This window comes from Gavialis gangeticus, unplaced genomic scaffold, assembly GCF_001723915.1.
Source record: "Gavialis gangeticus isolate Ggan-Ray unplaced genomic scaffold, GavGan_comp1, whole genome shotgun sequence".
In the NCBI taxonomy this organism is placed as follows: Eukaryota; Metazoa; Chordata; order Crocodylia; family Gavialidae; genus Gavialis; species Gavialis gangeticus.
The window spans coordinates 27724633-27738289 of NW_017729022.1; the positions used below are offsets into that span (position 1 = coordinate 27724633).

At 39.3% G+C, this 13657-nt stretch overlaps 1 protein-coding gene across 2 annotated transcripts in view; it reads right to left on the minus strand.

Annotated features, from left to right (window-relative positions):
• PTPRB (protein tyrosine phosphatase, receptor type B) overlaps window positions 1-13657 on the minus strand; it is a 111927-nt gene that overhangs the window by 50680 nt on the left and 47590 nt on the right. For both annotated transcript variants that reach the window (XM_019514729.1, XM_019514728.1), the window contains exons 8-14: window positions 12891-13160; window positions 10580-10840; window positions 8110-8376; window positions 6737-7000; window positions 4874-5137; window positions 4018-4281; window positions 2937-3200 (exon numbers count right to left, since the gene is read on the minus strand). In XM_019514729.1, coding sequence (XP_019370274.1) covers window positions 2937-3200; window positions 4018-4281; window positions 4874-5137; window positions 6737-7000; window positions 8110-8376; window positions 10580-10840; window positions 12891-13160 — 1854 coding nt within the window. The remainder of the gene's footprint in view (window positions 1-2936; window positions 3201-4017; window positions 4282-4873; window positions 5138-6736; window positions 7001-8109; window positions 8377-10579; window positions 10841-12890; window positions 13161-13657) is intronic.

A 13657-nucleotide genomic window follows, 5' to 3' on the forward strand; every position in this document is an offset into this window, starting at 1 on the left:
TCCCTTCCGACCCTAGAAACTATGAAACTATGAAATACAATACAGCTTTCTCTTTGCTGACACCCATAAAAATGAGGGGAGAGCTACTAAAATTTTTCTATCCTTTTTCTCCAGCAGTGTAAAAGGGAATAGAAAGCATCTGCCTCTCCAGTATTTTGAACTTGTCTTGAATTGGAGAATCCCTAGAAAACAGAGAACCAGGTTGTATGACACCCTCGTATGGCTCCTTGTGCCTGTAGAAGTAGGCTGAACTATGTTATCTTTGCTCGGAAGACAAAACCTTTGGGGGCTGTTGCCAACTGGTGCAGAAAACAACCACTTAGCCCAGGCATCTTTAACCTGCCCTAGGATGGGGTTTGTCAGAGAACTATAATCTGTTCTCTGAAGAGATGCTTCCATCACTGTTTCAAGGAGCATAAACTTGCAAAGCAGAGTATGTGGATCATAACTGCCACCGAGCTAACATAAATTAATTGCTTGTTTAAACAAACATATGTGAGAAATAATATCAGATAGTATTTACATTTAAATATGGGCACAAGGTCCTGACTGTGCTGCCATTAGCTCTTTTCTGCCATCTTGTTATGGCTGTAGTTGTATACGGCTGAGGCACTTACAAACTATTCCTCAGACGTAGGTTACATTCTTCTTTCCTCAGGCATGAAAAGTAAGTATAGCACAATAAGGTAAAGATGAAGCGAACAGGTGAGAGGAGTAGAAGGGCAAGGTTCCAGACTTCATGGCACTTGAGCAGCAGAAAAAAGAATGCAAAGGAAGGATTATTAAAAAAAAATTAGAAAGATAATTTCTCTAGGAAATAGGGAGAAATGCCTGAATAATAATCACAGTTTTCAAAGTAAGGTATGAAAGCATTAATATAGAAACAACAAAAGCCATTGAGGTAATAGGGAAGACAGGTTATTTGGGGGGGAAAAGTGTTTTAGCCAAGAGCAACTCCACCCAAAAATTCTAGTCTCAAAGTCAAGTTCTCAAAAAAAAAAAAAAAAAAAGGAAAAAAATTTAAATCAACTGACTGCACTGTGTATTGCCCTAGATATTGGATCTAAATATAACTTAGCAGGCCCCAACTGAGCAATGGGCTCTGCCAGTAGCATGCAGCTTAGGATCCTCCTCAAACATGAGGGGATACATTAACAGATCCCAAGATACAGTTTGGGCTGCAGGGTACAATCTTGTGAACATGTACTCAGATACAGTTGCTCATATCAAAGGGACATGGATATATAAACAACCTACGAGAAGCAAGGTCTGGTTTGGTAATATCTTTTACTGAACCAGCAATATAGTGGGGAGAGATGTTAGATATTAGAAATAGTCTTCCTGAGCATTTTTGTGGCCAAAAGTTTGTCTAACATCTCTACAGTTGGTAAAATAAAATACACTACCAATCAAAATTTGCTTCTTGCATATTTCTTAGATCACCATAGCTATAGCACTCCCACTCTAGTAAAAACAACTTACTATAGGGTAAAAGAAGGGGGGATTTGCTGTGTATCAGCTGGTACACAGTAACTCCCTGAATGCATGATCTTATCCCGAAGTAAGGAGAACATACATCATGGTAACTTAACCCTTAATGAAAATGGAGTAAGTTACTATGGTAAGTAGAATCTGAACCACAGGGTAAAAGAGAACACATAGGCAACTAAGAAGTACACATAAGATAAAGCCCTGTCCCTTTTACCCTGTGGGAAATCATTATGTCCATTCCCTTAGGGTCTGGGGGATGAAACCCTCAAACTCTGGGTGACTTTGCAGCACCAAAGCAACAGCATGTCCCAGTTAGCATGCCTCACTTACACAGGCTCCACATTGAGGCCCCATGTACACATTATACACATTACACTAAAGGTGTGATTAACCTTTTAATCACACCTTTAGTTGTGGCCCAGCTATACATTCAACCAATTAATGGCGTGATAAGCAATAAGCTACAAAGTTATTCAACAAAAAAACTGTAATAACTTTGCAGCTTGTTCTTATCATGCCATTAACTGAACATGTGGCTAAATGCTCCCCCCACATGGCTGGGAATCCCATCAACTGAGGAGCTCCCAGCTACAGGGTTGCACCACCAGCTGCCAGTTCTGCAGCTGACAAGACTTGCACTGGCAGCAGCATTGACGGCATTGCTCCCCACTGTGGACCTCACCAGTTGTTGGGCTCAGAGTGGGGAGAATGCTGCCTCCTGTGAGCCTCATGAGATGCAGGGCTTATGGGGGGCGGATGGGGGGACACGATACGGCAGAGAACACTGCCCCATCTGCAAGCCTCATCAGCTGTGGGGCTTGCAGTGGGGGCAGCATGGGGAATGCTGCCTCCACTGCAACTCCTATCAGCTGCGGGGCTGACAGCTATGGGAGCCAGTGTAAGGAGAGCACAGGAATGCAATCCTGGGCTCCCCTTACACTGGCAATAAGGCATGATTGGATCTGATGCTGGATCCCACAATCATTCCTCCTCCCATGCACATGTGGCATGGCAGGAAGCGTGACTGTGTGGATTGTGCATCAGATCCTATCACACCTTTACCTGAATGTGTAGAGGCCCCAGGAGTGTACAAGTGAAACCACCTTGGGGTCACCTCCAGCAGCTGCTCTCCAGCACATTGGGGATCAGAGTCCTAAAAGCAGCTGCAGAAGGACACCACACAGCCACCTGATTAGCATATATCTAGGTATGGAGCACTTGTCTTTGGCAGCAGTTGCTAAGGTGAGACACAGGTCATCTCTCCTGGGACATATTACTGCTGCAGTGGAGAGTTACCTCTTGTGATACAGAGACATCTTCTCTCATCTGAGTCGCCCCATACTTTTGAGAACTAGATGAATAAAAAAGTAGTGACATCTAATAAAATAGTAAATCTCATGGGCAAGCTTTACACATTTTTGGTCATTATCCATGAAGAAACATACTTGTTCTCCCAAAAGCTGCTAAATTGTTGTGCAAAGTGCCACTGTTAGACTGCACCACAACTCGGTACTGCTCCCCTGCTTCCAACTTGTTAAATATGTGCTCATAGACATGCTTCGAGACAGTCTGGGAATCAAGCTGATGGCTTTGCTGAAATAACATCACTGTGTAGGAATCAACATCCCCTGCTCCAGGAGTCCAGTTGACTTTTAGGCTGTTTGTCATCCCACTGGGGGAAATGTGAATGTTTTTGACTGCACTTGGAACTGGAATAAAAAGAAACAGAGAAATCAGTCAGAAATGTTTCATTCCATTGAACTATTTCACTTGGTATTATTTCTGTAGTTGCAGCAAATGACATTCTAAAGTTTAGAACAAGAATGACTACAACAAGAAAAAGGACCCTTGCCTCACGATGATACATGCTTACACACAGGCATAATGTGACTCATGTGAGCAGTCCAGTTTCCCATAACAATAAAGATACAGATGTGTATGAGTGTTTGCAATATGGTTCCTTAAAAATATACAACACTCTCTCTCTCCTTCCCTCTCTCTCTTTTTGTATTTGGAAATCAAACACCACATGTTTTCAAGGAAAATGATAAAGAAAACAAACGAATATTGAATCTCTGCATTCTGCAAATATTACTAAATAATACTATACAAATATATTCCCTCTGGGAATATCAAAGCTTTTTGCAGACATTAACACATGAAGCCTCTTGAAACCTAAATAATAAACATATTGTACAGGTGGGTAAATTGAGGCATCGAGCATTTAAATTATCAAGCAAGGTCACCAAGCAAATCAGGAGTAAAGACAGGCATAAAAGAAACCCATCTCCTCCCATAATCAACTAAGCAACTATCCTCAAATATTCACATGCTAATGCTTTTGACATGTATTTATTAATGTAAGGTCATGTTAGCAGAAATGTCAATATTACAGCTGGTTTCACTGTGTAATAAGGCTCAAGCAATTTGGGACCCAGCCTGGATTTTCTGAATTTCCAGTTCTTTTCTCTGGTTATTGAATGAAAAAACCGTAAGGCAAGTTTTAATTGTTGCATTTTTTCTTACTTGTCAGTCCTTCTATGAAAGTAGCACACTGTGCATTGCCACTAATTGTTGAGACAAAAATTTTGTATAGGCGTCCCGGGGTGAGAGCCGTGAACTGATACTCCTCAATGGTGTTTCCAAGCAAAATGGGCGGGAAGACCTTCATGTCATTGAAGAGCAGCTGAATCTCATACTTATCAACATCCCCCTCAGCCTTTGACCAGGTAACTCGCAGATCTTCTGTGCTTCTGTTACTAAGAGACAGACTCTTTACTGACTCTGGCACTGACAAGACAATAGAAAAGAGGCCCAGATAAAAATCTCAGTGATCATTATTCTGGTTACAGTTCTGAAATACTACTGCTGGTGTGAACTCTCTCAAACAAACTTTTATTGAAAGCCATGGATTATATTTAAGGCACATGTTACAACACCTAGCACAGTGAGGTCCAGGTACCTCAGCTATTATATTATAAATATAATAATAAAGTTATAATATGAGAGGCAATTTTATTAATAATAAAAATGTAGATGATCCTTCCTGTATCTTCAATGGGTCACATGAAAAAGTGTTTTAAGTGAGTGATGCTTTGCATGGCCTGTCATAGCTTTTCAAACATAAATAATGGATTAACCTTGTACAACATTACAGAATCTTCATTTCAAAGGTTTCAAAACCCAAAACAAATATCTAGTTTTCCTTTCTTTGATTTAAACATTCATTGTAACCTAATTACTTCCTGTTTGTACAGTGACACCCATCTGTAGAGTCAAGTTATCATGGTTAGCTATTAACATATCATTCACCTTTTTTCCTGTGTATTGTAAATACAAATGTCTCCCTCCAAATAGAATTCTCTCCCAGGTATTTACTTACTTGTTCTTCCATACACCCTTTCCATAGTCTCATATTTTCCACTCTTTGTGCTAACAGTGATGCTGTACTGCCTCCCTGGGACCAGTTTACTGAACACACATTCATTTGCATCTTTGGGGACACTTTTAGTTTGGATGAAGTCATTGTTGTTCTTGATGATCACTTCATAATTATCAAAATCTCCAGTGGCGTGCAGCCAGGACACTTTTAAATAGTCACTTCTTGCTGAATTGCTGACAGCAATTCCTTGAACACTGGAAGGTACTGGAAGAAAGAAAATAAATAATTAGGGATACAAAACAGCATCTGGTGTCACACAGAAGACCCTAAAAGGGCTAGACAATCACTATATTGGATTAGGGTAATCAGAAACAGATCCTTCAGAGGAGGATGCAATAAATCCCTACACATCAGGAAGTTATGGCCTGGACTGTCCACTTAGAAAGTTTCTTCTTAAACCCTATTAGAGGTTAGGTTATGCCATTTATCATGAAGGACCAAGAGGAGATGGGGGAAAGGGGGGGTTAATTCTTGTTAATTGTAACACCCGCTGTTCTTATTAGCCATATACAAAGGCAACATTGTTACTGAACCCTACTGAAGTCTTTGGGTCAGATCCTGTTCCACTTATTAGACACCAAGTGGATGTAGGCTCCTAAGTGTGATCCTATTCTAGCCTCCTTGAGTCCCTGAAAAAATCTATTACTGTCTTCATCTTTGCCATAAGATTAAAGTACAAAAAGTGGCAGAGAGGAAGAGGATCCACCCACCCTTTTGTATTAACAAGTTTTTAGGGAACTGAGTAGGTTGGCATAGAATTGCACTTCGGTGCCTAATAAGTAGAATGAGATCTGGACCTTTGTCTTGAGGCTATAATGTGGCAATGAGTTCCATAGATTGACTTTGCAATGAGTGGATGAGAATTTCCTTTTATTTGTTCTATGTTGGCTACCTTTCAGTTTAATTTACTGTTCTCTTGTTCTTCTGGAAAGTGAAAAGACTAGAAATGCATGCTATCTTCTGTACCCTTTGTTAATTTGTGTATCTGTCTCCTTTTCTTCTAATACTTCCCTAGCTGAACCGTTTTTAATACTTTTTTAAATATCTTCACATCAATTCTTCCCACAACTTTAATAATTTTGGTCACTTTTCCCTGAAACCCCCTATGCCTGTTACATCCTCTTTAATAGAGCACAATCAGAAGTTAAGGAGTTTATGTATCCTTCATTTATATGATAAAATATTTTCAGTCTTACTTTCCATTCTCTATTCACTTACGCACCTGTTTTTGTGGGGTTTTTTGCCTCTTGGACGGTGACAGCAAACAATGGTACATAACAGGCTAAACAAAAAGATTTGGGGCAAAGAACTATTGAGCCAAAAATTGTCATCTGAGCTCAGTTCACCATGAGGACTGTCAAATGATTAGATTCTGATGTTTCACAAAATTGAAAGCTCCTTACCCTTTCACTTATACTTAGATTAAAATTCTGGGTCTCCTGAAAACCACAAATTAATTCTCACTCAGGCTGTCTCTACCATGTAATTACTCTGTGTCCGTCTTTTCCTTATCATGCAGTGAGCTAAATTCTGTTCCCATTAAGTCAATTGCGGCTTCAACATTGGCTTCAACAGAGGTGAGAACAGTAGGCCTGATTCTCATTTATGTTCAGGACTGCAGCGCCAGGGTTAATGGGAATCAGTCCTTCATTGTTTAGCAGTGTAGTTTGTGACCTAACCCTCTCACCCATAACCCTCAGGTACACTTTTTGGTCAAATGCTAATGCTAAGATGGATCACTGCAAAAGACTGAACAAGAGACATGACTGAATTCACAGAGCTTCTTTTTTCTCTCCTTTTTACCTGTTCTTTCCTGACTGAAGGAATGATTTTCATATTTCCCACTTTTTGTGGTTATCATCACATTGTAGAGTCTTCCAGGAGTGAGGCTGTTAAAGGAACATTCACTGAAGGATTTGGAAATAGTCAGAGTCTGAACAGTCTGGCCGTTATGAGAGAGTGTTACCAAATAGCTATCTACATCTCCGGTAGCTGGCAGCCAAGAAACACTGAGGTAGTCACGCCGACCTGAGTTATTCACTGTTACTCCAGTCACACTGGAAGGAACTATTCAACAAAAAAATAAAAGAGGAGAATTATATAGCTTACTCCTATTAAGGGTAACAGGCATATATAGAACATGACTATGAAAAATTAAAATCTAGGGTTCTTATTCAGGACTAGGAAGATTTGCACAGCAAACAGCTGAGTTTCTGAGGAAACTGAATGAAATTATCTGTGACAGTAAGACTAAAGGTCTGATGGTGACACTTCAAAAATCTCAAAATATTGCTATGCTCACAAAGCGTCATTCATCATGAGTATGAATAACCACTTATACTTCAGTTGTTTCAAAGCCCCAGCAAACATATATATTTAATTATCAGTAGTTTTCTGCCCTCTAGTGATCAGATTTTATATTCATGAATTTATTTATTTGCAGTGAAGCAAATTGTGCCCATGGGTTTCAACTTGTTAGAGCTGGTCAGTTTCTCATGTAATTATCAGAAGTATTTACTGCAATACTGTAACTTGAATATGTCAGACCCTTAGCAGGCACAATTTGGTATAACTCCACTGAAGTGAAGCTGATGTACACTTGTGGAGGCTCTTGTGGCCCATATTCTGTCATAGTCAATAGTAATGGGAGATTTTAAGACTGTTTTCTGGTTTTTAAAGCTTTCAGTTCTATTTTCTCACTGTTTTCATTACTTTTTTCTGCAAATACAATTCTTTGTTTTTGTGAGAAACATCTGAGTCAAATCACAGAATTTTTGTCTTTCCTGAATTAAAAAAAATGATTCATTTGTATTGGTGCTTTAGTATTTTTCCAAGTCATTCAATATCCAGAGGACTGTTGCTGGTCTCTCTGGCTCCTGAAAGGTGCAGAATTAAACCAAAAGATTCTGAACTGAATGTTTTGCATCCTTGTACTATGTGAAGGGCATCACAAAGAGCCATTATAATTCACAAGAATCTTGGCAAGAGACAGGGAATGGAGGGACAAGGGATTTAGTGACTTGTCCAGGATTACACGCAGGAAATCTTTGGCTAAATCTAGCAGCTAACCCACTGCTGATCTAGTGCTTTAATCACAAAAACCTTTCTTCATATTGAATTCAGGCTTAAAGAATTTACAAATAGGGGGTGGAGTGCATCCTTCTCCCCTTTTATACCTGTCCTTCCTTCTGCAATTGTTTGTCTGGAAGATATTCCTCCACTAACTGTGGTCACGACCACTGAGTAGAGGCCTCCAGGTTTCAGGGAATGGAAGTGGTATCTGTTGGTCTCACTGGGTACAGTCTCATTTTTAATGACTACATTTTCATGAATCAGCAGCACTTGGTATGACTCTACATCTCCCACTGCCCTTGTCCAATTGGTGAACAGACTGTTGGTTGTTCCTTGGTTTTCCACAGTTAGGCTAGTCACCTGAGCTGGCACTGCAATGGGAAAATGGCATATTAGTAAACAGAAACAAAGATAAAAAATTCCCCAAATAAACAGAGTTCAGTCACACTACAGAAATGCATCAAAGCAGCAGTTCAATTTACAGACAGACTCAACAGGCCTAAAAATAAACTAACTGTGGACTCCCAGTCCTGTTTCCTGTCTGATGGGATGTGGTGTATCGGAAACCATCTACTGTACTGAGACGTCTCCCAGGCTGTAATAGGTCAGACTAAAATGATTCAAGATTGAAAGCCTGGGAGGGCCCACATTTCATAAATACCATTTAAATAAAAACAAAATACTTAAAAAATAATTGTTTATGTAATGACTATTGTACTTGCCTAGAATTCTCCCACCCACCTGTCCCTATTCAGTGGCAAATGAATTCCACAAACAAAAAGGACTTAGCTAAGGAAACACCTTTCAATTCTGTAATTTTCTGAGTTACTGAGACATATGTTATTAGTCTTTCTTGAATTTGTTTTGCTATGGAAAAAATTCAGAGCACTCATTTTTTACTATCACAAGCTGAATTATAGAAGGCCATTCTTGTTACAATAGGGTAGACCTGTATAGACAAAAGTAAATGGCACCTGGCTTAACATTTGGACCAAATTTTCACAAAAGCTCAAATTAACCTTTTAAAAATTTGACAAAATTTGGTTGAAATAAGGAAATATTTTGGCCTTGGTTGGCAGTCAGACTTAACTGTCCTACCTTCCTATATGTGAAAACACATAAACCCTGAAAAATTAAGGTCCAGACATCCTATTTTGTCTAATATCAATCCCAGTACTAAAATACTAACTATTGGACTTTGGTTCCAAAATAATTTGGCCTAATCTATTTTTAATGTGCACCTACTTTCATCTAATTGTACTTCTAATTACCACTGAAATAATTCTACTGACAGTAATCATTGTATTAGTGATATTAAATATAATTAGATTAAGTTAAAAATTTACTTATTAAAAGTAGATCAGATTAGGTCAATTATAGAGTTGTCAGAACCAAAATCCTGTGTTCAAACATGACTGAACTTTGGAAAAGTTTGAATCTGATTCTGAACTTTTCCTCTCAACCTTGTGTGGGCTTTGTCATTGTGAGGTTTGGCTTTTTGGGCAAAGGGCTATTTTTACCTATTCAGACCATACTAGGATTTTTGTGGGAACACCTTTACATTCCAACATATACTTGCAAACCTAGTAGGTTCTGGAAGTTGATAAGGTTGAGAGACTATTAGGTCTCAGCTATATGGTACATTCAAAAGTAAACTCCAAAGTTTCTGAGTTTGATACTTTATAACCAGTGCCTGATTTGACTGCAAAAAATAGATTCAGCCTAAGTGAGGTGTGACAGTCACCCTTTTCAAGGATGGGGTGCCTAAAAGAGAGGGGAATGAAATCTCAGCTCTAATTACAAAATAGATAAATGAAGGTTGAAGTCAAGCATCCTACTGTACAAAAGAATCATAACACTTTATTAAGCTTCACAAGGGATCATTATCAAGGTTTGTAAGCTTGATTTGACTAACTGCAATGTATGGTTTTTTCAGGGTTGTGTCCACCTGCAGTTACAATTTAAGACCTTGAAAGCATTAAGGAGCACATCAGTCGAGAAAAGCAAAGTGACATACATGATTTACATTTGTTCATGTGCACAAAATTAGCACCCTGTCATTTTCATACTAGCATCCAAAAAGGATTACAATTTTACTTGTGCAGCAGTCTTCATCTTGAGAACAGACAGAGGTTTTTGAATCAAAAGGGCAGTGAAATTCAAACTATATTTTGAAGATTATACATGTTTTCTGTCTGCCAAACTTGAAATTTTCCCCTGAAGCAATACTTTTACATTATATTTTTTCCAAAGGTGAACTTCCCTTAGAAAGTAAAAATGGGCCTTTTATATGGAGTCTCATGCTAATACATATTGATCAGACACAACATCCATATTTCAGAAACCAATTTTGATTAGGAATTACATATCCTTCCCAGAAAGAGTTGGCAAATGGCAGAGAAGAGAAAGGATGTTCTGAAATATACTGTAAAGTACCTTACATACATAAAAAGAGATTTGGAAATGTGACATTTCTACTGAGAAAATGCGCACACGTTCCTGAGTCAATTCAAAGATAGCTAGCAGTTGGTGGTGGTGACTCACGAAAGTTAAAGCAGACTGATAATATGGTACCTGTTCTTCCTTCTACTGAAGTCCAGTTGCTTAAATCCCCACTAAAGCTGGTGACAATAGCTGTGTATTTTCTCCCAGGATCTAAATCAGCAAAGGTGAATTCTTTAGCTTCTTTTGCAAGAGCTTTGTTTCTGACAGTAAGACCAGTATCTTCCAATGAAACCACATAATTGTCCCATTCTGCAATAGGGGTTACCCACATAATACTAAGTGAAGATTCATTGGTATGCTTTATACGGAGATGAAGAACAGGATGCGGAGCTATGGGAAGAACATAAATATAGCAATGAGCAAAGGACTTTACAGTGAATATATGTGCCACATCTTGGCAAAACACATGAAAGGAATCAGTAAAAACCTAACATTGTGCATTTGTGTTAATGGGATATAAGGATATCTCCCAACAGAGTAACAATTTTATTGAGGGAATGGTGATAAACTCTAACCCAACAAGGAACGTATTTTTTTTAAGGAGGAAACCTTTTAAATCTAAGCACAGATTTAACTGTCTTGTTGAACCTGGGGTCCTAGACAGGGAAATAAAGAATTAGTATTGGAAAATGGCTGTAATAAATATGAAAGGTATGTGCCTAAGTCCACATTCTATTCTTACCCTGGTGTTTTTCTGGAGGAATTCTACTGAAGTTAAGGGGATGATTCCAGCTATAGAGTAGAACAAAGGAGAGAAGAACTTTATCCTCTATATGCATATTGAGGACTTGATGTATGCGTGTAAAGGGATGTAGAGTATTCATCATTAAATTTGGTCTCATAGGAGAAAGCCTAGTCTCTCTCACTTTGCAATTATACCAGTGAAGTTCAGTTAACTTCAAAGAAATCACTACAGGTTTGCTCCAGAGACAGTGAAATCAAAATGGGTCCCATATTTATATTCATAGAATCACAGAAAGTTAGGGTTGGAAGGGACCTCAGGTGGTCATCTAGTCCATCCCCCTGCTCAAAGCAGGACCATCCCCAATTACATCATTCCAGACAGGGCTTTGTCTAGCCGGGTTTTGAAAACCTCCAAAGATGGAGCTTCCACCACCTCTTTGGATAGCCTACTTCAGTGTTTTACTATTCTCCTAGTGAGAAAATTCTTCCTGATAGATATCTAATCTAAACTACCCTTGATGCAACTTAAGACCATTGCTCCTTGTTCCGTCATCTGCCACCACTAAGAACAGTCTAGCCCCATCCTCTTTTGAACCCCACCATGAGGTAGTTGAGTCTGCTCTTAGTCTTCTCTTTTCTATACTAAATAAGCCCAGTTCACTTAGTCTTTCTTCATAAGTTATGTCCCCCAGCCCCCTCATCATTTTTGTTGCCCTCCACTGGACTCTCTCCCATTTGCCCACATCCTTTCTGTAGTAAGGGGCCTGAAACTGAACATAGTACTCCAGATGTGGCCTCACCAGTGCTGAATAGAGGGGAATAATCACTTCCCTTGGCCTTCTGGCAACACTCCTACCAATGCAGCCCAGTATGCCTCTAGCCTTCTTTGTAACAAGACCACTCTGCTGGCTCATATTCAGCCTATTGTCCATTGTAACCCCCAGGTCCTTTTCTGCAGAGCTGCTGCCCAATTAGTCCCATGGATAAGCTGAGCCATGGAAGATTAGTTCCTTTAGATTTATTGCAGCTAAATCAGTGCAAATGAGGATTACCTCCACTAATACTATAGATTTGCAATAATGAACATAATCTGGCAACAGTTCTCATATAAGGCTGTTTGTACATCACTCGGTTACATCTCATGGGTCTAATTCTACTTTCACAAAGCAAAACAGGAGTTCCTTCAATGAAGCCAACAGAGTTATATTAGTGTAAAAGTGGTGTGAATCATTACATGCAAACCTCGCTTACCTAAACTGCACTCACTTCACTTCAAATGCTTTCCACATTTACATAAGACTGGGTCTCCGGGAAAGGCAGAATCAGTCCAAATTACACTGCTTTATCACTTATCCCCATTTTCTGACCAGCTGAAATTCAATGGGAAAATTCAAGCATTGTCCACACCACAACTGGACATGGTATCCTAAGATAACTAAAGCCAGAAAGCAGCAAATAACAAAGATCTAGGTATTTGTTCTTTTGTTTACGAAGTCAGTAGGCAGATAACTACACCAGTAAAATTAGTTACCTGTAACGTTCATGTAAAAGCAGTTTTCTTGTGAATCATTTAGTGAAATTCACTTGTGAATTTCCTAATCAATAAGCACCATATCTGTTTTTTTTTTTAAACTGCCAAAATAGTCCCCTTGAATATTTTGAAAATTCAAATTAACAGAATAATAAGAGTGCTGACCTGTTCGGCCCTTGCAATGAGCAGCATTTTGTAAATTTCCACTTTCCACTATAACTGCCACCTCATATTGTCTTCCTGGGATGAGTCCTATATCATGGATGACATATTCTGTTCGGTCTTTCTCAATTGTAGTGTTCAGCAGCACAGTTGAAAGGTTCAGAAGCACAAGATTGTACCTTTCCCAGTCTCCCGCAGGGGGCAGCCAGCTCACTCTCAGAGATCTCAACCAACCACCACTACTTGCTTTCAGATTAGAAACTTTCTGGGGAACTGAAATACAGAAACAAGAGAGAGACTTTGTATTTTTTTTCCCTGAGGAGACACTACTAGACAGCATTGAAACCTGATTCACAGCCCAGCCACTGATGAAGTACTAAGCAATCCCCCGTAAAAATACTTGGGCAGCTAAAATTCTGCTGCTGTGCATACTCAGAGGTACTACCTCCTCACCTGAGCTAAGCAGCTTGGTGCTGATCTAATGCCTAAAGCCATTTGGAAACTATAAACTAGGCATTTCTGTGCCTAAGTCCCTTTCAGAGCCAAATTCACTAGTGTCTAACGCATACAAACAACACTTAGTTCAGCCAAAAACACAGCAGCCAGGGCTGGTGGTGGTCAGGAACATGGGTTGTTGTAGGTGCTACTTCCTATACACCATTCTAGTATTAAATTACTTGGTGAAAAATGAAAGACATGGGTTCTAGGTCTTCATCAAGCCCACATATATGTCCTGCCAGGAGAGTAACTCAGTCTCTAGTATCTGCATT